This window comes from Puma concolor, chromosome D3, assembly GCF_028749965.1.
Source record: "Puma concolor isolate L17-30 chromosome D3, mPumCon1.1.hap2, whole genome shotgun sequence".
Lineage (NCBI taxonomy): Eukaryota > Metazoa > Chordata > Mammalia > Carnivora > Felidae > Puma > Puma concolor.
The window spans coordinates 54,070,433-54,095,247 of record NC_141678.1 but is presented as its reverse complement, the minus strand read 5'-3'; the positions used below and the strand labels follow the sequence as shown (position 1 = coordinate 54,095,247).

General features: G+C 41.4%; 1 protein-coding gene across 1 annotated transcript in view; it reads right to left on the bottom strand.

Annotated features, from left to right (window-relative positions):
• Nucleotides 1-3,473: 3,473 nt before the first annotated feature.
• MEP1B (meprin A subunit beta) overlaps nucleotides 3,474-24,815 on the bottom strand; it is a 31,232-nt gene continuing 9,890 nt past the window's right edge. Inside the window, exons 7-16 of the mRNA XM_086682694.1 lie at nucleotides 19,111-19,228; nucleotides 17,877-18,055; nucleotides 16,324-16,542; nucleotides 15,381-15,533; nucleotides 13,317-13,532; nucleotides 10,983-11,426; nucleotides 9,070-9,249; nucleotides 6,751-6,877; nucleotides 5,910-6,114; nucleotides 3,474-3,646 (exon numbers count right to left, since the gene is read on the bottom strand). Coding sequence (XP_086538820.1) covers nucleotides 3,632-3,646; nucleotides 5,910-6,114; nucleotides 6,751-6,877; nucleotides 9,070-9,249; nucleotides 10,983-11,426; nucleotides 13,317-13,532; nucleotides 15,381-15,533; nucleotides 16,324-16,542; nucleotides 17,877-18,055; nucleotides 19,111-19,228 — 1,856 coding nt within the window. The 3' untranslated portion in view covers nucleotides 3,474-3,631. The remainder of the gene's footprint in view (nucleotides 3,647-5,909; nucleotides 6,115-6,750; nucleotides 6,878-9,069; nucleotides 9,250-10,982; nucleotides 11,427-13,316; nucleotides 13,533-15,380; nucleotides 15,534-16,323; nucleotides 16,543-17,876; nucleotides 18,056-19,110; nucleotides 19,229-24,815) is intronic.

The window sequence follows — 24,815 nt, the reverse complement described above, 5'->3', positions numbered from 1 at the left end:
ACGAACCATGAGATCCCAACTGAGCCACCAGGCACCCCAAGCGTCCAACTCTTCATTTTGGCTCAAGTCACGATCTTACAGTTTGTGACATTGAGCCCCACGTGGGGCTCTGTGCTAACAGTGCAGAGCCTGCTTGGGATTCTCTCTTCCTCTCTCTCTCTGCACCCCACCGTCATAGACTCTGGGTCTAGAGTTCTTTCTCGTCTAGCAAGAAAGCAAGACACAGGATTAAATGCAAGAGATGGCTAATGTCCAGGAGAAGACAAGAGCCCCGAGTAAGGGTCCTTGTTACGTGTTTATTAGGATCAGAAGGCTTACAAACATGGTGATGGACGTGCACAAAGAGACAATAAATCTGTGAACATTAACTCACGGGTGTGAGGGAAAGGGGGTTTTGAAGATATACAGTGTTAGGGGTTTAGGTCAATATAAAACAAAATCCTGGCGCCAGGCAGACGGTTAACAGCAGACCTGAGGCGCTGTGTCTGTTTATCTTAGCTAGCCTAGGGGATAGGACAGATAAGGCTTGCTACCTCAGGGTCAACAAGGCAACTTTCTTCTGCTAATTAGCTCCGCTCTGGGCAACTTCTACCCACAGCGGTCTATAGCACTGTTTACCTGCTTCCCTAATTTGGTCCCTCCTTCCCGTGAAAGCAGCTTTCTGGTATAGTACTAAATTGGGGGCGATTTCTGGGGGCCTGGGTGGCTCAGTCGGTTAAGCATCAGGTCACGATCTTCGGCTCAGGTCACGATCTCATGGTTTCTGAGTTTGAGCCCCGCATGGAGCCCTGCATCGGGCTCCGTGCTGTCAGTTTGGAGCATGGAGCTTGCTTCGGATTCTGTGTCTTCCTCTCTCCCTGCTCCTCCCCAGCTCACTCTCTGTCTCTCAAAATGTGAATAAATGTTACATTGGGGGGCGTTTCCGTCCTGAATACCTAATCTTGTTTACCCCATATACCTTTGTATTGGGGCCTTTGCCCTGCCGTCTCTATACCTGTTTACCTCATCTTGTTTATCCAAACTTGGATGTGAGCCTCCTATGGCTTTGTAATTCTTTACGCCTTGTTAACCCATCAGCACAGGCTCAGGAATTCCTAAGCTTATTCCCACACACCCCCTCAAAATAAACAAATAGGCATTAAGACAACAACAACCCTGTGCATGAATGTTTATAGCAGCTTTATTTGTAATAGCCCCAAACTGGCAACAACCCAGAAGTCCTTCAACAAGTAAATGGTTACATTGTGCTGAGTCCACACCGTGAACACTACTTGGTGATAAAAAGGAACAAACTCTTGAACATACAACCTAGATGAAGGTGCAGAGAATTATGCTGAGTTTAAAAAAAAAAAAAAAAAGCAATGCCCAAAGGTTCTATACTGTATGGTTCTGTTAGTATAACATTTTTTTAAATGACAAATTGCAGAAACAGAGAACAGACCGATGGTTACCAGGGGTTAAGCAGCAGGTAGGGACAATCAGGAGATGGAGTGGCTATTTGAAGGCAACTTGAGGGATTCCTGTGGCAATGAAGATGTTCTGTATTTTGACTGTATCAATATCAATATCCTGGTAAGTATTGCAAGATGTTCCCATTGAGGGAAACTGCGAGATGGGTACAGGGATCTCTCCCTATTGTTTTTTTGTTTGTTTGTTTGTTTGTTTGTTTGTTTTTTTAACAACGGCATGTGAATCTACAATTATTTCAAAGTAAAATTTGAATTAAAACAATTGACTGAAGTCAGCCTGTCACTACAAGGAAGACAGTATTTATTGTCAGTGATAAGATTTAAGCTTTTGAGCAACAATCTGAATCTTGGGAAATTTGCTTTTGCCACCAAGTGTCAGCTTCCCGAGGATTAAAGACTTTTTTAATACGATCAGTAGTGATATTAACTAACGTTATGTTTTGATATCATACAATGAAATGTGCCAAAGGTTGTATGTGCTGCATAACTTAGTGAACCAGTAAGGTATTTTCTAAATGATCAATACACAGTAGTACAAAGTCATGCATAGATGAACAATCCATTTAATATACACGACAGACTGGTGGATGACACTGAACCAAGTACAAAAGTTCATTCATGCCATTTCAGGTGCCAGTTACAACTAACCTTTAAGAAATTACCATTTGTCAAGTTTTAATAAAGTATTCACAAAGAATATGCACAATTCCCTGAAAAGATATTTAAATACACCTCCCTTTTCAACTACATATCTGTATGAGGTTAGACTTGGCTTTATATCCTTCAGTGAAAATAATATATCACAATAGACTGAATGCAGACACATAATGTGAAAATTTAGCTGTTTTCTATTAATCCAGGCATTAGAGATTTGCAAAAAAGTATAAAACATTATCCCTTCTTTTGCTAAATTTTCTTGTTTTGAAAAATAGAGTTATTTTTCATAAAAAATTATATGCTAACATGTAAACATTAGGCTTATTATTTCTTAATGATTAACAAATACCTAGTTTTAAGTTTTTCTGACTTGGATTTCTAATAGAGGAAGTACTAATGAATGTGATGCTCACAAACAGAAGCTCTTTGGGGCTCTCAATAACTTTTAAGAATGTAAAGGCTCCTGGGACGCCTGGATGGCTCAGTCAGTTAAGCATCCAACTCTTGATTTCAGCTCAGGTCATGATCTCGAGGTTCATGAGTTCGAGCCCCACTTTGGGCTCTTCACTGACAGCACAGAGCCTGCTTGGATTATCTCTCCCCCTCTCTCTGCCCTTCCCTCCCCGTCAAAATAAATAAATAAACATCAAAAAGCAGAAGAGGGCTCCTGGGTGGCTCAGTCGGTTAATCATCCAACTCCTGATTTAGGCTCAGGTCATGATCTCATGGTTCGTGAATTTGAACCCCTAGTCAGGTTTTGTGCTGACAACTCAGAACTTGGAGCCTGCTTTGGATTCTATGTCTCCTTCTCTCTCTGCCCCATCCCCACTCACACTCTGTCCCTCTCTCTCTCAAAAATAAATAATAAAACATTAAAAATTTTTTTTCTAAAAAGGAGAAGAAGAATATAGAAACTCTTGAGATCCAGAACTTGGAGAACCCACTGTTCTAGGAGTCAAAAGTTTTCTTGTTGATCACAGTTGCATGTTCAAACAACTTCTAAACCCAGCTCACATACTGAAGGGCCAATGTAAGAAAACAAGAGAGTGGCGAGCTTTGGCAAGAGGGAAAGGGAGCTGCCCTACCACTCCTCCCTATCCTGGGACAGGACGACACAGAAATGTTGAGGTTGCACGTGGAAGATCATTCCCATTGGGTGTTTCCAGTGGGTTCCTAGGCAATCACTCATGAGGCCACTACACTTGCCCCCCCTCCCCCCGGGAATGATCAGGAATTTGGAAAGCTATCTCTGTTTGTTGTGCTCCTTTTTGTGGATATTATTATACTTCCAGAGGAGCCTGAGTTAATTCCCCTCTTTGAAAAACAAAAACACAAACATGTCACCAGTTAGACTTTTAACAAAATAGTGATTTATAGTATGTCCAGCTATTTACAGAGAAGATCCATTTACAGAAGAACAAGGCAGTTGTGATATATTCTAGGTGAAATCCATGATGAAGAATCCTTTGTAATTTCATTTGCTGGCCATATTGTTGAGTTAATCTTCAAAATGCATGCTGCTAAAAAGGGAAAGAGCAATTGATGATTTAATTTTTAAATTTAAAGACTGCCATTTAAATGAATCACAAGTCTAATTTTTAAATGAAGTGCCATCAACTGGCTCCTGGCATCCGCCCAGCTGGTGGACTGCCCCAGCCTAGTCTCCAGGCAGACGCACTGGCCTGGCCTGCTCATATAATTCAGATACTAAAACATTAAGAGGAGCACAGCCTCAGAAAGAAGGGCATTCTGTCTGGAGACCTAAACTAGATCTGGAGGCTCTGTTATCAGTGAATTCACTGTAGAAATGCCTAGACTGAGGAAAATATAAGTTGATTTCTTGCTCTTGGGAATACGGTGGTCAGGGGTGTGTGTGTGTGTGTGTGTGTGTGTGTGTGTGTGTGTTTACTTAATGGCCCTACCATAACCCAATTACTCTGATAATTTTCCCCCTTTTTTTTTTTAATTTTTTTTTTAACGTTTATTTATTTTTGAGACAGAGAGAGACAGAGTATGAACGGGGGAGGGTCAGAGAGAGAGAAGGAGACACAGAATCTGAAACAGGCTCCAGGCTCTGAGCTGTCAGCACAGAGCCCGACGCGGGGCCTGAACTCAGGAACCGCGAGATCATGACCTGAGCCAAAGTCGGACGCTTAACCGACTGAGCCACCCAGGCGCCCCAAATTTTCCCCTTTCTTGATTTAACTTCCTTCTTTCTTTCTCTTCTCTTTACCATTTTCTTTAATTCCTTCCAATTTTTGCTTCATAAATCCGCCCTTATAACAGCACTTATATTTTCCAGTTTCCAAAAGAATAACATGGTGGTCCCATCCACCAGCTACTGTGTCCTCTCTTTTCTAACCACGACTCTAGTTTTCATGTGCATCCCTACTGGCCCAGTGTACCATGCCTGCAGGTGCAGCTTCCACCAGGTTGGCCTACTAGGTCATTGGCCAATCTGTCCCTTCTATTTTGAGTCATCAAGTAAGCTGGAAATACATGTCTGAAAAGCAAACACAGCAAAACACCTGTATACATTTTAAGTACTTTTCTAATAAGCTTGTGAAATAATCGGGCTATTGCTTTACTATTAGCTTTAAACACTTCCTGACGTTGAGGAAATGTGACAGCCATGTATAGAATAAAACTGTATGCTTTCCGTTCCTTATCATTGTCCATCTTTTACCTAACTTTGCAAATTTAGTGTCTCAATACCAGTTTTTCCACTTCAAAAAGTCATTGTCTTAAAACGGTATGTCTTCAATAACCATTTTTCTGGTTATGGGGCAACCCCCATCCAATGGTTGTTGATGAGGGAGAGTACAACAGCCTGGCCCCCTTGCCTAAATTCAGGACACTATCCCAGCTCCAGAGCCCCTCATAGCAGGGCCGAGGCCTCAAGTGCAAGGTCACCACAGTGCAATCTCACCCTCTGCCCTGTCCAGCTTCTCTCACTCTGTTACTCCTTTACTCTGTGTTGCTGGGAGCACTGTCTCCCGGGGAATCCAATCTGAGACCTACAAGAGGCTATTGACATTTTAGAGACCTTCTGAGGCAAGACTTTAAACCCTCTACTTGAAAATCTGGACTCACTTCGGTGGCTCAGTCGGTTAAGCATCTGACTTCGGCTCAGGTCATGATCTCATGGTTCATGGGTTCAAGCCCCACATTGGGCTCTGTGCTGACAGCTCAGAGCCTGGAGCCTGCTTCAGATTCTGTGTCTCCCTTTCTCTCTCTGCCACTCACCTGCTCATGCTCTCTCTATCTCAAAAATGAATAAACATTAAAAAAATTTTTAAAAACATCTGGCCTCAAGGTTAGTTACTGCACATGAAGCCAGAATGAATTGGAACTTTTTTTTAATGGAAAAGCATCAAACATGCCAGCACTCCCTTCCAACAAACCTGAGCTCAATCACCCCTGAAATACCTTTAGAACAAAAACACTTATCACCTGTCACCTCTAACAGGAAGGTTGGAACTTATGGCAAAATCAGTTTTGCCTCTCAGAAGGGTCACAGACCCTCATCCCAGAAAAAAATGTACAACCAGACACAACTTTAGATACAAGTCCAGGAGGATATAAACTCCTCCCCCAAAGCCTTCATGGACTCCAAGAACCATTGACTTATAGAGAAGGTAATAAGAATGTATAGTTTCAAAGCTGTTATCCAACATAGGGAATAAAGAGATTTTTTTTTTAAAGTATGTAAGAAAGTCCTAATTCTTCTGCATATGATTTCATCAGTAGGTTTTGAACAACCAAATACCAGGCTCAACTTACATTTTCCAGAGTCATGTCTGTTGTATTTGAAGTTGTCCTCCTACGATATCTCTTTCTGGTACAATAGACACTGACGAGGGTGACTATCAGCATCAGAGCAAACACAGCAACAGTAGAAGATGCAGCGATGACAATGGTATCCTGGGTGGAGCCTCTCCTCTCACACCTTTCGCCCAGGAACCACCAGTCTTCCCCTGACAGACACCTGCACGTCGGAACATGATCCAGAGTTATGAGTTGATATTTCAGTCTGAAAATCTTCGCCATTAAGGGTGCGGCTCAACATTCGGGTCATTGGCATATGGAACTCAACTGGAGGGGAATGGATAGACTAGCTCCAGAGGGCCAGGCAAGGCCAGTGGTAAAGACATGGAATCACTGCTCATCTGGTACTCAAAATAGTGGCTCTGAGGTAGGAAAGGAAGGTGGTGTAGGTAACGGAGAAAATTTGGTTCTCAGTGTTTCAGTCCCTTAACCTCCCCCCCATACCTCTTGGCCAAACTCATCCCAGAACTTCTGAGAACAATCTCCATCTAAAAAATAGTGACAGTCACACTTTACCACACAAGACTGCTGTGAGGACTTAATAAGGTCTGTAACACATGAGGACTTTTTCAGGCAATTACAATACAATGTACTATTTCTTCATAAATAATTTTATTCTTCTTGTGGCTATCCAAAGTCCCAAATGGAGACCAAAAAATAAATATCCCATGAATGGCTTTGAGATGAGAATCAACTGATTTCACTCACAGAAAATATCAGTATCTGATCCTATATTGTGTAAGTGATAACATTTCTAACAGGAGAATGGGGAGATCTTGTCCAAGTTACCCCTTACCTGCACTCGGCCTTGCCATTTCGGACAACGCAGATGCCGTCGTTCTCACATTTGAAGTTTGTGCAGAGGTCATTGATGTTAGCGGTTGGGATTGGTGGAATTTGTGTAGAATTAAGGTGGGATATGTCTAAGGAGGGCAGAGGGAGAGCATGGATGGACATCAGTTTGACTTTAACAAGCATTTGATCCTTAAGTTTCAAAATAGATGCTTAGGTTTCCCAGCCAGTAAAATAATTAATAGGTAGAAATCTAGATACAGACAGGAACTGGACCAGCCTTTGGGGTCATCAACTGAACCACATGCTTACCTGAGCTTGGGCTTGCTTGAGCTAGAAAGGGTCTAAGCCCTTATAATCCACCCTCAAGGGACAGACATGAAGATAAAGCACAGAAATGCAAGGTGACTGATGGGCTTGCCCAAGGTCACAGGATTCTTGCTCAGGGAGAGCAAGTTGGTGGATATCTGACATAAGCTACCAGGCCCCCCCAACAACCAGGGCTCTGATGCTTGTAGTGTTTTCTATTGCTTCTTATCCAAACAGTGTTGAACCTAGGTGATGAATATGTGACTTTTTCTCTGCTACGTAAAAGTAGCAGTTGTTTGTCCCTCAACAAAGTTATTCTTTTTTTTTTAATTTTTAATGACTTTATTTATTTATTTTTTAACATTTATTCATTTTTTTGAGAGACAGAGTGCTAGTGGGGGAGGGGCAGAGGGAGACACAGAATCCAAAGCAGGTTCCAGGCTCTGAGCTGTTAGCACAGAGCCTGACGTGGGGCTCGAACTCATGAACCGTGAGATCATGACCTGACCTGAAGTCGGATGCCCAACCGACTGAGCCACCCAGGCACCCCAAAGATTTTATTTTTTAATGCTAATTTATTTTTGAGAGAGTGTAAGTGGCAGAGGGACAGAAAGAGAGGAGGACAGAGGATCTGAAGTGGGCTCTGTGCCCACAGCAGTAAGCCTGATACAGGGCTCGAACTCACAAACCGTGAGATCATGACCTGAGCCAAAGTTGGAAGCTCAACCAACTCAGCCACCCAGAGGTGCCCCTAAAAGATTTTATTTTTGAGTAACCTCTATATCCAACATGGGGCTTGAACTTACAACTCCAAGATCGAGCGTTGTATGCTTTACCAACTGAGCCAGCTAGACACCCTGCAGGAGAGTTATTCTTGAATAATTTTTTCCAAGAAGTATCATCTAGATTTACTCTAATTGACACTGACATAAAAATTTCATGGGTTTTGGGGCAGCTGAGTGGCTCAGTCAGTTAAGCATCCAACTTTTCTTTTTTTTTTTTAATGTTTGTTTATTTATTTATTTATTTATTTATTTAGAGAGTACTCATGTGGGCAGGGGTGGGGCAGAGAGAGGGAGAGAGAGAGAAAACCAAGAGTCTCCACATTCTCACAACTGTGAGATCATGACCTGAGCCAAAATCAAGAGTAAGACGCTCAACTGACAGAACCACTCAGGTGCCTCTACTATCCAACTCTTGGTACCAGCTCAGCTCATGAATCTCGCAGTCGTGAGATAAAGCCCTGCATTGGGCTCCATGCTGAGTGTGGAGCCAGCTTGGAATTCTCTCTTTCCCTCTCTCTGTGCCCCTCTCCCTGCTTATGCTCGCGCGCTCTCTCTCTTAAATAAACTAAAAAAAGATTTCATGGATTTTAATTGCACCACCTTTCATCGCAAACAAGATTCTGATTTACAGAGCTGTAAGAGGGTCTTTAATAGTAAATGACTTAAAATTGTGCTACATGAAACACGGAAACCACCAGTATTCCTGAAAAATGTATTTACTAGCTGCCGCGGGTAAGAAATTTAAAAGACAATAGATTAATGCTATTACTGACAAAATATATATGTGTATGCTTATATATGATACATAAAATATACATTTGTGTGCTCATATATATGTATATATGTATGAATATATATTTGAAAGACACAATAGAGACAGTTCATTTCCAGTTTCATTTCATGTGCTTGTGTGATATTTCTATTTCTGGAATCTTAGAGTATAATTTAGGGTATAGTAGCTATACTTTAACTTGTTTCTAGAGAAAATTTCTGTCCTAATTTTCCATTGCTCCATGTAGTGGTAATTAAATTCTTTATCCTGGAATGGTCACTGTTTTTATTTAAATTACTTTCCTATTGTTAATAATTTATGCCAGAAAGAAAAACTCCCACTCATGCCCATTTACTCTTATACCTAAAAATGGAACCCAGAAGAACGCAGTCAATAATCAATGGCCACGACAACAACAACAAAAATAGCTTGTATAAAACTATTTTTGCTGACATACCTTCCACGGTCAGTAGGATATAAACATCATCTCCTTTTATAAAATCTCTGCTTTTCAGCCTCTTGTAGGTTATAAAGGCAGCGGTTCCAAAGCCCATACCTCTTCTAAACTCCGTTCCATTAGGGAAAAAAGCCACTAATCCCACTTTGGATGGCCTGTCCCAAAAATAGTTTCCATTATCTGAAAAAGCAATTTATATTAATGGATTGTGTTTAGCATCATCATAGCTTTTTGTGGTAGGAAAGAACGGGCAATGTGAAACGCAATTAGGATAGAGCTCAAAATAATTAAATGATGCTATTGACCTGTGATGTATTCTCTGGCAAGTCACTGAAGCTTGTTCATTTATACTGTCCTAAAGAAAATGAGATTGCCTAGTAAGGAGGAGCACATTCTGGAATCTGAGTGGAGAGATACCAAAAGTTTCCTAGATGCGGTATCACACCTATACTTCCTGACCGGCATAGAAACTCCCTCCCCATTAAAATCATTTCTCAGTGGCCTCGAGTCATAGGTGGTCCTTTTAACTAAGTTGAATCAATACGTTTCTGAGAGAGGTTTTTTTTTTATTGTATTTTTTAAGTAATCTTTACAATGTGGGGTTCAAACTCATGACCACGAGATTAAGAGTCATGCTCTACTGACTGAGCCAGCAAGGTGTCCCGAGAGAGTTTTGAATATTAACATAGAACAATTCATCTCATTAACTGAATTATTCACCTAACAGCAAAGTCCTTCTAGAAGACAGTGAGAAGCACTGCTTCTGGGGAAAGGCGATGACCCACCCAACTTTGAGCCATTTTCAATGTCATTCAGGCAAAAATGCTTTGGGAAAAAAAAAAAGTGAAGAAATCTGAGCATCAAGTTCCTACAATCCTCTTTGTGAATATTTTTTTTCCTAACAAATTAATGGTTTTTCTTTTTCCTAAGTCACATAGGTCCATTTTTTTTTTCATATATAGAATTCAGATTTGGCAATAATAGTCACCTTGCCATAACTTCATTTTTTATTAGGCTCCCAGAAGGCAAAGGATTATTAAAATTAGAAATGTTGGGGCGCCTGAATGGCGCAGTCGGTTAAGCGTCCGACTTCAGCCAGGTCACGATCTCGCGGTCCGTGAGTTCGAGCCCCGCGTCGGGCTCTGGGCTGATGGCTCAGAGCCTGGAGCCTGTTTCCGATTCTGTGTCTCCCTCTCTCTCTGCCCCTCCCCCATTCATGCTCTGTCTCTCTCTGTCCCAAAAAATAAATAAATGTTGAAAAAAAAAATTAAAAAAAAAATTAGAAATGTGATCATTGCCTTCTGGGAGCTGTTCCTTTTTGAGACTGAAAAGATGGGGAATGATGTCACCATTGGCGAGCTCTCCAGAATTCTTTAGTAAGAAATTATGATCCATTCTCACAGCCTTCCCAACACTCCAGGAGCTCAACATCTTTCCTCTCATCGGAAACCATCCCCTTCTACAAGAGCTGAATTTTGTCTGATAGTCCCAGTGGCGAGGGGTGGTTACTATTACTGCCCCAGTTTTACTGCTGAGGAAACTGAGGCTCCAAAAGACTATTTAATCAACATCACATAGCTAATGAGAAGCAAACCTTGGATTTTAACCGAGGCATGCCAGACTGCAAAACCAACACTCCTTGGACAACTGGAATTCAGGTATGATCAATTGCCAGGAATAGTCAGTGTCTTCTCTATTTTTCAGAGACAGTGCCTCTTGACATTCTTCACAGTGGCCTGCCTGGGGTACTCTGTCCACACCTGCTGAAGCCCTTCCCTTCAATGTCTTGTGTTCCTAAAATCTGGGGCTCAGAAATCCCTAAGTACCCGACTGTGCAGTCTCTCATTCCCAAATTGTCCATCCCTCCTAGACAAATGACCGTGTATTAGCAGTAAAGGAAATAAGTCACGAACCGGTGGTCATAAATGGGTCTGTAGTTATACTCCGCTGGTTGGACATACGCTGTCGAATGTCAGGATTTTGATCCAAAAGTGTCATCGTGGCTTGTTGCCAAGGACATGGCCATTGTAATTGATCATCATTGGCTCCAGAGATCAAGTGGAAATATATTCCTGCGTTAGTCGAATGATTCAGATTCAACTGAATCTGGAAGGCATAACCTTTAGAAGAATAAAATGGAGGGCTATATATAGTTTCATTCGAGCTGCCAATAATCTGTGTGAAATTCTTTATATGCCAGATATGATGAGGGCACTGTGTTTCTGAAAGATTGATGTCATCAAGAGACAGGCCACCCAATGATGCACCAGTGCCTCTGACCCCTCCAAACACCACTCTAAATTTGTTGGTCACTTTCAATGTCACATGGTAAAGTTGCCAGCTTCCAATGGGTATATCTGCAAAAGAGACATTATTATTTCAAAGAAGACAAAGGACTACGAATCATGTGCAAATCAACATTAGAGTTTTAACCTTCGCAGGACAGATTATCATCCTAGAGCTATTGGTTCCTACAGGTCTGCAGTGTGTTTTTCTCACTTCTCCAGCCCAAGCCCATTCACTTCAAGGCATTTCTTTGGGGTCAAACTGCTCCCTGGAATATCTGGATGTTTATCTGCTTGTTTCTCAGGTAGTCACCTGTGTCCAGCGAAGGGTAAGCAAACACCAACATCTAACTTATGAGTATTCCATGCCCTAAAGAGGAGTTGTCTCCCATTATATGTTAGTTAAAACTGATATCTACACTGTGCCCAGGATTCCTGGGATACTGAACCAAAGCCTTATTTAACGTATTTATAGTTTGAAATACTTCCTTCACATGCCAGTGTTTTGGCGCTTTCAGCCAGTGTTTTGGCAGTATTACACAGAAATCCACCCAACCCTAGAAAGCCCACACCCACAATTGAGTCCTTAGATCATTTACCAGTGACTCAACATTATAAATATTTATCTAGTATTTGATAGCATCAGCCTTCTCCCTGGTGCATACTTCCCCCTTCGCTATCATCCCCTACCCTTAGCTAGCAGCACAGGCTATGTTATCTTGTCTTATTTTCTTACATCACATGCCCAAATAAGGAGCGATACACTTAAAAAATTTCAGAAGCCCCCAAGTAAAGAAAACAGCTCAGGAATTCATGTCGAACTGGTAGTTCGCACGATGACTTCAAACTTAAAAGTACTGGCACTTAATGTGAAGCACAATTATGCGAAAATAAGACGAAAATACCCAAATTACAGAAAATGCTATTGTCCGTGGATAGACTCTGGATTGAACAAAAATCTTTCACGAGAGATTCCACTTCATTACTATCGGTACTGTTCATTTAAATTGTGTTAAATTCTTTCTCATAAGCAAGTTTCTTAAGTACCCTTTGTGCTATTGATCGCTAGTGATAACACCCACCCGCAGATTGTTAATGGAAAGGATTAAATATATACTATGTATAATGTGTATATATACATATATGTGATATTATATACGGAATTGTAGAGTATATATAATTATGTTATATATGTACAGCCTGTGGTATACACATATATGTATATGTTTATATAAAATGATATTAAGACCCTATTGTAGGTGTTCACAAAAGAAAGTATCATCTGTGTTGCAGACTGTTTCCCATTGTTAAACGGGAGGAAAATGGCATGACACATAGCATAATGTAGATGGATTTTATAATAGGTTTTACTCAATTCACTCAAACCAAGTGGTCAATATGTGGAGAGACAGCGATAGAGTTGGCAGCCCACGGCCCCTCCCTTCCTGAAATTTCTTAACCATTGCTTTTAAAGTTGGTCAACATGACCCATCTCTCTGCCACATGATTGGAATGAGTGTTGCTTTCTCTTCGCTCAGGAATTACTCTAGAAGTTGCACTTAACCCAAATCATAACAATTAGAATTCTTCACTGGGTTTTTTTGTTTTTTTTTTTTTTCAAGCTAGAAATCAGAGGAAGTGTCCCTTTTCCAGGCTAATGGCACATTTGATGAACTGTAAGCTGGGAAGTAAAATACCCAAAGCACCAGTTTTGTGGACCGGGCCCATCTGACATAACATGAGAGGTCTCCAACCATGTTCAGGGACAGGTCCAGTCCTGCCTGAGGCCAGTTCCTTCCTCGTCCATCCCACAATTCCTTTACATTCAGAAATTCTTCCCATTTTGCCTAGTTTTCATTATATTTGTATCACTAGCCAAGAACGGACCTCCTCAGTGCTAGAGACTTAAAGAATTAAGATGGCCTTATCTGGACTCAGACAATAAGAATGTCAATATTGTACCTTTTATTTCTTCCACAAGCATTAGAGTGCCATTCACGTTGTCTGCGGAATACTCCCTGATGTAGATGTTCAGTTGGTCGTTTTCACTTCCACTGTTATATAAATAAAACTGCAAGCACTGAAATCCTCTTTTAGGGTAGAATGTTCTACTTTCCAGTACTGCTGTGGCCCCCACACTTACAGAGCTACTGTTGAAATGCATGAAGAAACCAGAACCTGTTATGAAAACAAAAGCAGAATTGAGAGAAAACAGATACTACATACAGGAATGCACGTCTTCTGGGCACAGTAGTTCCCCTCAGTACCCGCTGTGTGTAAAACACTAGATTGGGCATTTAAATGCAGCTCCAGGAGCAGGCAGTTTCTAAAACAGACATTAGGCCACCTTTTTTCCATACTATAGCTTTCAAAATCAGAAAAAAAGTGTCACCTACTTGGTCTAGTCTCTCTCTCTCTTTCTCTCTCTCTCTCTCTCTCCTTCTCCCTCCCTCCTTTCTTTTCTCCTTCCTCTGGCCTATGGAGGACCACTACCCACTATCCAAGTCTGCATTTTATTTTATTTTATTTTATTTTATTTTATTTTATTTTTTAACATTTTTATTTATTTTTTGAGAGACAGAGAGAGACAGAGCTCAAGCGGGCGAGGGGCAGAGAGCGAGAAGGAGACACAGTATCTGAAGCAGGCTCCAGACTCTGAACAAGCGGTCAGCACAGAGCCTGATGTGGGGCTCGAACCCACAAACTGTGAGATCATGACCCAAGCTGAAGTCAGACGCTTAACCGACTGAACCACCCAGGTGCCCCTGCATTTTATTTTATTTTTAGTGTTTATTTATTTTGAGAGAGAGACAGAAAGAGTGTGAGCATGAGTGTGGGAGGGGCAGAGAGAGAGGGAGAGAGAATCCCAAGCAGGCTCATGCTGTCAGAGTAGAGCCCAATGCAGGGCTTGATCCCACAAATGGTGAGATCACAACCTGAGCTGAAATCAAGAGTCAGACACTTAACCTACTGAGCCACCCAAGTGCCCCCTAATCTGCATTTTAAAAGAAAATTGTATTTTTATTGATATATATTTGACATATAGCATGGTGCAAATTTAAGGTGTACAAGATGTTAATTTGACACATTTATATATTATAATATGACTGCTACTGTAGCAATAATTAACAACCCCTAACATGTTACATAATTATTATCCCTTTTTTGTTGTAAGAATAATTAAGTTCTAGTTGTTAATAAGTTTGATGATTAGCATATAATATTCCTGTCTATAGTCACTACACTGTGCATTAGATTTCCAGGGCTTATTATTACTGATTGCAAGTTTGTACCCTTAACATCTGTCTTCTCTGCCGTCCCCCCCACCCCACCCCACCATCCTCCACGAAAGAAAAAGAAAAAGAAAAAGAAAAACACTTTTTGCTGTTAGGGACCTCAACCACTGCCTAGACTGGCTGAGCTCTCATGCAATGACCCTAAGTTTTGAAGTCTAGTTTTACATCTTTATTGCCAGAAGTGAGCAAATAAATAAAAATTGAGTACTTGTAGCCAAATAAATGACTATTTAATTTAAAACAAAATTATTATGGAAAAGGATACTCATCTGACAAAAATTAAATCAATTGTACTTTGACTCTTCATTGTAAGGATTCTTGTAACAGGAGCATGTAATCACAACCAGCTGGAATTCTGAAAGTGATTAATTCACAACATTGTGCCGTTGACTGCAAAGTGTCTTGTATCTGGCAAGCTTTGAGAAAACCACCCCACTGCCCTGTAGATAAGAGTCTTTCCGGGAGATACTGTCCCCTCCTGCTGTGGGCACGTATAGGTAGAGAGGCTTCACAGAGCCCAATTCTGACTCACAGAAAGACAAGTCAGAGAGTAAAAGCAAAGAAATGAACCATGTCCTTACAAGGCACAGAACTGTTTCCTTAGTAGCAACTGAATGGGTTATCATTAATAGTTCAGATAGAAATTAGAGACAAAATCCCAGTCTTTCATGGCCAAGGAAAAGACTGGAGCCACCAAGTGTAAAATCTAGAAGTATCTCACTCATGTTACCTTTGCACTGGCCCATGTTGGAGTGATCGCTCTCTGGGCCCCTGGGGACCTGGGAAGTCCGTTGCCAGTCAGCACTATCACCTGAACTTTGAATCATACCGCACACGTTTTCCAGTTCAAAGTTGCACGAGTCCAGAAAGCTCAAGGAAGAGGCTACAAAAGCAAAAACAAACAAACAAACAAACAAACCACACACACACACACACACACACACACACACACACACACAGTTATCGACACTCCTACAACATGATAATCCAGGTAATAAAAACTGTCATGGAAGTACTGGGAATGCCAGGATCGCGTTAAAGGGAACACCTCGCTGATTCTGGAACGTGAGTCTACACTCTTCTCGTTACCCAGATTATTAAACAGCAACCCAGATTATAAAATCCCATTGATATGATGGCTCCTTCTTTAAAAATCAACATGGGGCATGTTACTATAGGACCCAATTTGTTTGTAGAGCTAAAGGCCAGAACTTCTAAGAAGAAAAATATTGCTTCCCAGGTATGGATTGGGATTTGGGTGTTTATACGTTTGTTATTTTTTTTAATATCAAACGTCAACTATAAAAACTATAATTATCGGGGCGCCTGGGTGGCGCAGTTGGTTAAGCGTCCGACTTCAGCCAGGTCACGATCTTGCGGTCCGTGAGTTCGAGCCCCGCGTCAGGCTCTGGGCTGATGGCTCAGAGCCTGGAGCCTGTTTCCAATTCTGTGTCTCCCTCTCTCTCTGCCCCTTCCCCGTTCATGCTCTGTCTCTCTCTGTCCCAAAAATAAATAAACGTTGAAAAAAAAATTTAAAAAAAAAAACTATAATTATCAATTATCTAACCATAATTGCAGAAAAGCCAGCAATGCTCGGCAAAATGGCACGGCACGTCATTTTCCCCTCCATGGCAGAGAGACACAGAAAACATTTCAAAGAACCTGCCACATACAGCAATTATACAGTCGATTCAACTTTAAGAGATCATAGTCGCTGAAATCCATTCGCTGGCCGATCACATCCATGAAGTCTGAGATTCGTGTTACAATTGTTGGTTCTGTTCCATTTTGGAAAGCCGTCTTACTGTAGTGCATTACTGACGTGTAATCATAGGGAACATTCAAGGAGTCTGATTCTTGGTCATCGTAGGTGTTAAAATTGTGCTCTCTGCCTAAATGTTAAATTTAAAAAGATCTTTAATTACTCGATGTTCACAAAATTTAGCTTATCTTACTCTAGGCTTCCATCACTGCCCAAGATTGGACATTAGCATTTAGTGTAAGGCTCTAAGAGCTTCTATTAGAAAGGTAGATTCTAAAAGGTGTTATCGACACAGTCAAGGTCATTGGCAGGTGCTCGTGGGAGGGTGGGGGCACCCAAAGCAGATGGAGGTGGAGGTAAGAGGACGTTGGGAAGTGTGGTGGGAAGGGACCTCGGAATGATAATACAGGCAGGAGTCCTTAGAAAGAACTGACGTACTCAGGGATTTCACGGTTACTGGAACACGTGTGCAAGTTTTTAAAACGAATACATTCAGAGAAGATACCTGGTTGTTTAGCATCACACTGATGAGCGTCTGGTTGCAACTTGAAATGGGATGATTTAGGGGAAACAGTGAGGTGGAACTGATCTCCAAAGCTTATAGATGTGTTATCAAATCTGGACAGAAGTTTCTGTCAAAGTAAGACCCAGGGAATCTTAAAGAGTGAGATGATGGATTGAAGCTAAGCACTTGTCTTGCTCCAGAAATCTTGTAGTCCGCTGCTGTGCCTTACCCCGGTTGAGATCACCAGACAGCAATATCACTGAGCTGTGATGTTCAGGGGTCTCAGTACCGAGCAGCCCCCACAATGCCTCATAGGACAGCAATACCACTCCCTCCACCGTACCCTCTGCAGGCAGGACAGATGGGGACACTAAGCGTCCTTGTGGAAAACACGAGCTTCAGTTGTACAATGTTATTAAGACATTTCTGACTTGGAATAGAAAGTCCCAAAAAGTTCCGGCTCATCAATTGCTGCAGTGTTTCCCAGTATGGGCTCCATAGAACAACAAACACAAATACTCAAAAAAAAAAAAAAAAAAAAGGCGATGATCAAGTCAGTTCGGGAAATGCTTCTTATTTGGAGATTTACAATATGTGTTACTCTAATGGAGACTCTGAACAGTAAAGCGGTATCAGTAACTCAAGTTTAATGTATTTTAACCTAGGATTTCCCAAACTAATTGGACTGCGGATCTCTTTCCGCACACATCTGGGAGCATTTTGTGGGACAGCACTCCCTAAAATGTGTTTTGGGAAACACCAGCTTCTTAGATCCCGTCCAGCTCCAATGCACCAGGGGTCTGGTGTATCAGTGCCCCAACAACCTTCAGGCACGTGAACTCATGCACGTGAAGTAAAGCATCACTTCAGTTTTCCCATTATTAACGGTCGGCAGGAGATAGCACATGCTTAGAAATTCAGTTTGTGGCCCAAAATGTAAGAAAACAAAAGAAATGTACCTGACAGAATCCTGTCCCACATTATCATGACGTAGTCATCCCGATCGGAACGAGACTGCTCATGCCAGAACCCCAGGGCGTGGAGGAACTCGTGTTGAACTGTCGCTATTCTGTCACAATTCTCCCCGATGGAGAGTTCTTGCTTCCCAACATGCATGTTGCCCACTGAAGACCAGCAGCTTACAGGAGAGTTCACGGGACAGGGGGAGAGGGTGTTCTCACCATGCAGGCTGAGGCCTCGGGGCACAATCCCCAGTGCCCGGTCCTCTCCTTTAACCCACCTACATCCTTCACTCTTTTATCAGGACACTGCCTCCCTCTCATAACCTCACAGATCACATGATTTTTGGAGAACTGGTCCTGCCACCAAATATTACACGGGAGCAAGGCATCCCCCGATCAACCGAGTCCTGATTTTTTTCTAGAAATGTCCAAGTTTTTCACATGGTCCTTGGTATGTTGATGACCACTCATAAAGTTTTGTAGGTGTAGCAACCACATCGAATTGCCAAGCCCCAGGCAAATAATACTCAGTGTAACTCAAGCAGTAAGTGTAGTTAGGTTAAAATAAATTGAAATACGGGAAATCTACCCCCAAAACCAAGAGCACACTATATACAATGCATGTTAGCTAACTTGACAATAAATTATATTAAAAAAAAAAAGAGAGAGCATGGACTCAGGACTTAGCCATTCCTCTGGCTGAGTCCATTTCTTCATCTGTAAAATGGGAGAGAAAACCAGAACCTATGTTGCAGGTTAGCTCTGAAGACTAAATTAGTTAATACTTATAAAACTCTTAAAATAATGCCTGGCACAATTTAGTGCTACATGTTTTGAATTACACAATCAAATAAAAAATATCCAAAGCTTTTTAAAAAAGAGAAAGAGAAAGAAAAAGAAAATAAATTGAAATACACGTGTGTACACGCGTTTTACTGAAAGAGGGAAATAAAAACTATGTAAACTACAAATGGTTGAAGTTCCTTAAGTTATGGGCTGGATGGCATGCAATCCCACCCTCCTTGCCTTAATGTGGGTAGTCTGGTTGCATGTGTGAAAATATTATTTTTATGGCTAGAGAAACTAGATGTAGTTTGTCTTTTACGCTCCAGCAAACAGCTAAGGAAGCCCCCACCCACCCTCAAGGTCAGGGACTAGGGCAATTGTTGTGACAGGCCATACCTGCGATGGTTGGCATTTGAACCCTTAGAAGACAAACTTTCCACCTTACCCACTGCCCTTGAACACTGATATATAGTTAGCTTCTCCAGTCCAAGGCTTGAAGTCAATGCATGTTTTTAGGCGATAGCGTTCAAATGCGTTAAGGATAACTCCCTTAGCATTCATTTCTGAAGGAAGAAAACCAACAAAAAATACACTTATTAACATTATCACCGTTAAACAATTCACCATGGAAATGGGCTATGCATTACATTGTTTATCATGAGTTAGTCCCTTCCTGAATGTTTAGTGTTTTATTTTTACCAAATTTAGTATTCAGTCCCAATTAAGTATGTATCATATGCAAGTATTTGGTTCTTCTTCAGATCCTTGATTTTGCCCCATATTTGTTTCTTTGGAACCACTAGAGGTGCGTTACTGAACAACAACAACAAAAACCATACCTTTACCTCAGAGCACAAACACCTTGGATCACAGGCAGCCAGAGTGAACCATCACTGTCACATGCTTCATCTGAGAAGCTACAGTATGTATTTAAAGCCTCACAGCAGAGCTTGTAATTTGAGGACCTTGAGATGGGAGTCCAGGAATATTCCAGAATGGTAGGTGCAGCATCCATATCTGTACTTCTATCATCTGTATCTATTCTGTATCTATATCATCTATATATCACCTATGTATTTATATCTCATCTGTAGCTGTCTATACCTATATCTGCAAAGTGCATTTCCTGGGGAAACTGTTCATAAGATTCTCAAGTGAGTTCAGGACCCAAATTAGAGTTAACCGTTGTTTCAAAAAAGGCAGAGGCATGAAAGCAACAAAGACATTCAGGAAAAGAAGCTTGGAGGGCAACCCCGGAGGAAGGGGTTCCTGGGAAGGATGGTGGTTCCTGGGAAGTGGGAGACAGTGTGGCCAAGTGGAAAGCAGTTGGACTCTGAGCCAGAGACGCCTAAGTTCTTTCCCATCCTCATCACTTTTGATGCGTAACCTTTGCCAATTCAATTCACCTTCAGAGTTTTCTAAAATTATCAGCTAAGTGGGGAAATAAAATCAACTTTGCAGGCGCAAAGTTAAGCATCAGACTCAGCCAGTTAGGTGTTGGACTGTTGGTTTCAGCTCAGGTCATGATCTTAAGGTTAGTGAATTCAAGCCCCACATTGGGCTCTGTGATGGCAGCTGGCAGTGTGGAGCCTGCTTGGGATTTTCTCTCTCTCTCTCTCTGCCCCGCCCCGACTCACGCTGTCTCTGTCTCTCTCAAAATAAATAAATAAACTTAAAAATAAAATAAAATAAGGGGTGTCGGTTAGGCGGCCGACTTCATATCAGGTCATGACCTTGCGGTTCATGAGTTCGAGCCCCACGTCAGGCTCTGTGCTGACAGCTCAGAGCCCGGAGCCTGTTTCAGATTCTGCGTCTCCCTCTTTCTCTGACCCTCCCCTGTTCATGCTCTCTCTCTCTCTGTCTCAAAAATAAAAAATAAAATAAAATAAACATTAAAAAAAATTTTTTTAATAAAATAAAATCAACTTTTCAGGAGATAATGTGAGGGTAGGAGAAAGCAGAGGGGCAGTTCCAAGTAAAATGAACATTTATCGAATGTTCATGTCCTTCCTCCCTTCTTACATGACCATTGCACTTTTGAAAACAATTAGTAGGAAGGTCCTCTGTTTCGGTGAGGATCAAGAACAGGACTCACATAGGGGGCCCTAAAATCCATATGAGTTTATATGAGGCACCCAGAATTCCACCTTTTATAATACCACACAAATAAAACATGTTCATTGCAAGTAAGTTAGAAAATGCAGATAAACAAAAAGAAGGAAATTATAAAATCTTATCACTTCAGAAATAATCAGCCACGCTCATCAAGCTTCTTGCTCGTATGTTATATGCTCACAATATACACATATTTTTTAGAAAATACAAATCAGTCTACATATTTTATAAACTATGTGTTTCACTAAATAGGGTATCATTAAAAGCTTTATCAAGTGTTCTTTTTATCATTTTAATGGCTACCTTATATGGCTGTAACATATACAAGTAACTTCCTATTGTCAGATATTTAAAGTGTTTCTGGATTTTCTGTACTATAAATATCATGTTTGCATTCTTATCTCAAATCTAACGCTTCCTTACAATAAGACATGATGATACCCACCACCACAAGCCTGTTTTAAGGACAGACTGTAGAAGGAGCATGCAGGTCTAGGCCTTTTATCAAAGTTTAATGAGGATAGCTTTTTTTTTTTTTAATTTTTTTTTTTTTAATTTTTTTTTTCAACGTTTATTTATTTTTGGGACAGAGAGAGACAGAGCATGAACGGGGGAGGGGCAGAGACAGAGGGAGACACAGAATCGGAAACAGGCTCCAGGCTCTGAGCCATCAGCCCAGAGCCCGACGCGGGGCTCGAACTCCCGGACCGCGAGATCGTGACCTGGCTGAAGTCGGACGCTTAACCGACTGCGCCACCCAGGCGCCCCTAATTTTTTTTTTTTTTTTATCTTTGAGAGACAGAGAGTGACAGAGCGGAGTCAGGAAGGGGCAGAGAGAGGCAGACACAGAATCCGAAGCAGGCTCCAGGCTCTGAGCTGTCAGCACAGAGACCGACGCAGGGCTCAAACTCACAGACCATTAGATCATGACCTGAGCCGAAGTCGGATGCTTAACCGACTGAGCCACCCAGGCGCCCCACAAGGATAGTTTTTACCCTTCATTGAATTGAGAGTCAAATAAGGAAACATATGTGAAAGTTTTGTGAAAGGGATATAGCCCTCTACCAAGATAAGCTCTTCATTTACTGTGTGCCTTCATTACCAAAGGCTAATTATCTTTGACTCATAGATGCAGGAGCCCCCCACCCCCACCCCCACCCCGGGATCATGTTATTTAAATCCCCAGGCTCTGAAGGCTAAAGCAGGTCCTAGATAAGCCTTGGAATTAAGCAAGCAGCTGCTCAGGATTATTTTTCTCTTTAGCCCTTTCAGGTTTCTAGCACCTTGATTTTCATTTCCATCCCCCCTCCTTTTACCCTGTCTGCTCTCTACCTGCCCCACACACGTCAAGTCTGACACCCAGGCAAGGAATGATCACTTATTCACAGGAAGCTATCCATGGCTGCCTCAAGAGTCACCCCTTCCAGAAAAGCTGCATCTAACAGCCAGGTAACACCCGGAATGTAAGCAAAAAGACTAAAGCAGAATTGAATATGTTGGTTAAGAGCGACTTCTGGAGAGCCCAAAGTCACTTCCAGTAAACCCTTCATAGGTATTTACTAACCCTTCATAGGTATTTACTTTTGCTACCTGTAAGGGTGGCTTTGCTTAGTGATTTCCTCAGTCAGAGTCATTTCAAGATGGTATAAATTTCAGAAATATGAGGAAATCCTCTTCTCACTTTAAGCATAAAGAGTAAGTTCAATGCTACAATATTAAACAGGGGTAAAGTATTTTCCAAATGAGAAAGAATCAAAATAATGGAATTTAAAAAATGACCTAAAAATTTGGGGTTTAATCATGTTATAAAACTAGCACAAAATAATGCTGTAATATCAAGTGAAAAAAGCAGATTAAAAAATTTAAAACGGGGGCTCCTGGCTGGTTCAGTCGGTGGAGCATGTGACTTGATCTCTGGGTCATGAGTTCACGCCCCAAGTTGGGCATAGAGTTTACTCTTAAATAAATAAATAAGTAAATAAATAGAATAAAAAATGAAGCAAAACAACTTAACAATTTTTTAAGTTTATTTATTTTGAGAGAGAAGTTGGAGGGGCAGAAAGAGAGGGAGAGAGAGAGAATCCCATTCTGCATAGTCAGTGCGGAGCCTGATACAGGGCTCAAACCCACACACCATGAGACCGTGGCCTGAGCTGAAGTCAGACGCTTAGCTGAGTCACCCAGTGCCTCTAAAAAAATTTTAAAACACTGTAGTTATACCCATATAAAAATGTACACAGTTTGGATAGTAAGATGTGGACTGAATTTTTTACCTGACATGTTTGATTCGTATATGTTTATCAATTTATTTTTATATATATGTATTTTTTTTTAGTAAACTCTATGCCCACCGTGGGGCTCAAACTCACATCCTTCAGATCAAGAGTCACATGCTCAAAGAAGCTGGGTGGCTCAGTTGGTTAAGCGACTGACTTCAGCCTAGATCATGATCTCACCATTCCCGAGTTTGAGCCCTGCATCAGGCTCTGTGCTGACAGCTCAGAGCCTGAAGCCTGTTTCAGATTCTGTGTCTCCCTCCCTCTCTCTCTGCCCTTCTCCCACTCACACTCTGTCTCTCTCAAAAATAAATAAACATTAAAAAAAAAAAGTCACATGTTCTACCAACTGAGCTAGCCAGTCACCCCAGTTTATCAATTTAGTTTTAAAAATATGTATTAACTGCCTATAAAATGTCAGAGACTATGCTAATCCTCAGATTTGCAAGATGAAAAATAGCTCTGGGCCTCAAGGCATTCACTATGTTGTTTTATAATGTGTTAAAACAGGTACATAAAGCTCATAAAGTTACAATAGCTTTGGTTAAAATTCAGGGCAAAAGTAGCCAAGAGATACAATGAAATTTAAAGCTCACTGGTATTTCATAGAACACCTTAGGAGAACAATTTTTCTAATTTTTATAAATAATTTGAAAATAAAAGAATTTTTATATTTTTAATCAAAATATTAAGACCAAAAAATATTATAAATATTTAAAGGCATTCAGATTTCCCCCCCATTCCTAAAGTCAGTGACTATCTTTCCCTTCCACATTATAGTTTCTAATCCCACCTCTGGCCTTGGCTTTTTCTACCTCCTCTTGGTTTTTCATCTATGTTTCTGGCCAGTCCTCCCTTCTCAGTCACTTCTAACAGATCCTCCGTCTATATCAATTCCAGAAAGTTGTTCTCCCAAGCTGAATTCCAATCTTGGCCATCTTCCTGCTCAATACAATCTTCTTGGGCCATTCAATACACTCCATCTATCTAAGGAGTACGTGTTATATGCGGGGCTCATCGCACCAGTGCAAGGGGCTCATCACACCAGTGGCTTCAACCACCTCCCACAACCTAAGAACACCCAAATCTTTCTCTATCCTGAATGATTAGGCTGTACACCAATACTTCATATGATCTCTCCACCACAGTGGACCTGATACATTTCGAACTCTGCATGTCAATTTCCACCAAACTTCTGTATCTCACCCTCTTTCAGACATATTCCCTGTTCTTGTTACAGGCACTACCATGCACTCAGTTGCCTAAGACTGAATCCTGGGCACCAGCATCTCTTTACCTCGATCCCTTTTCTTGCAGTCAATCACTAAATCTAACAATTGCCTCCTAAGGCTGTCTTAGAATTGTCCGTTCTTGTCTATCCTCGCTGAGAGAGACTTGGTTCAGAAACTCTCAATCCTTCCCTGAATTTCTTCTATAGATTCCTTATCTGATCTCTTTTCCTTTTTTTCCCCCCCACTAATGATACATCTTCTCTACGGCAACTAGCTTGATCACAATCTCACACCCACATTAAAACTTCTGGAGATTCCATGTCACCATCAGTATGCACACCAAGTTCTTTAATGTGGGAAACACTCAAGTCTTTCCAAACTAGATTCAACCTCACTAACTCCCCATTTCCAACCAAAATTCCAGTTAAGGGTTCACCCTTTCCCCATGCCCTTGCGCATAGTGGTCCATCTGCCTGGAGCACCCTTCCCTTGCTGTCAGAAGCCATGCTGGCCCGCATGATGCCTTT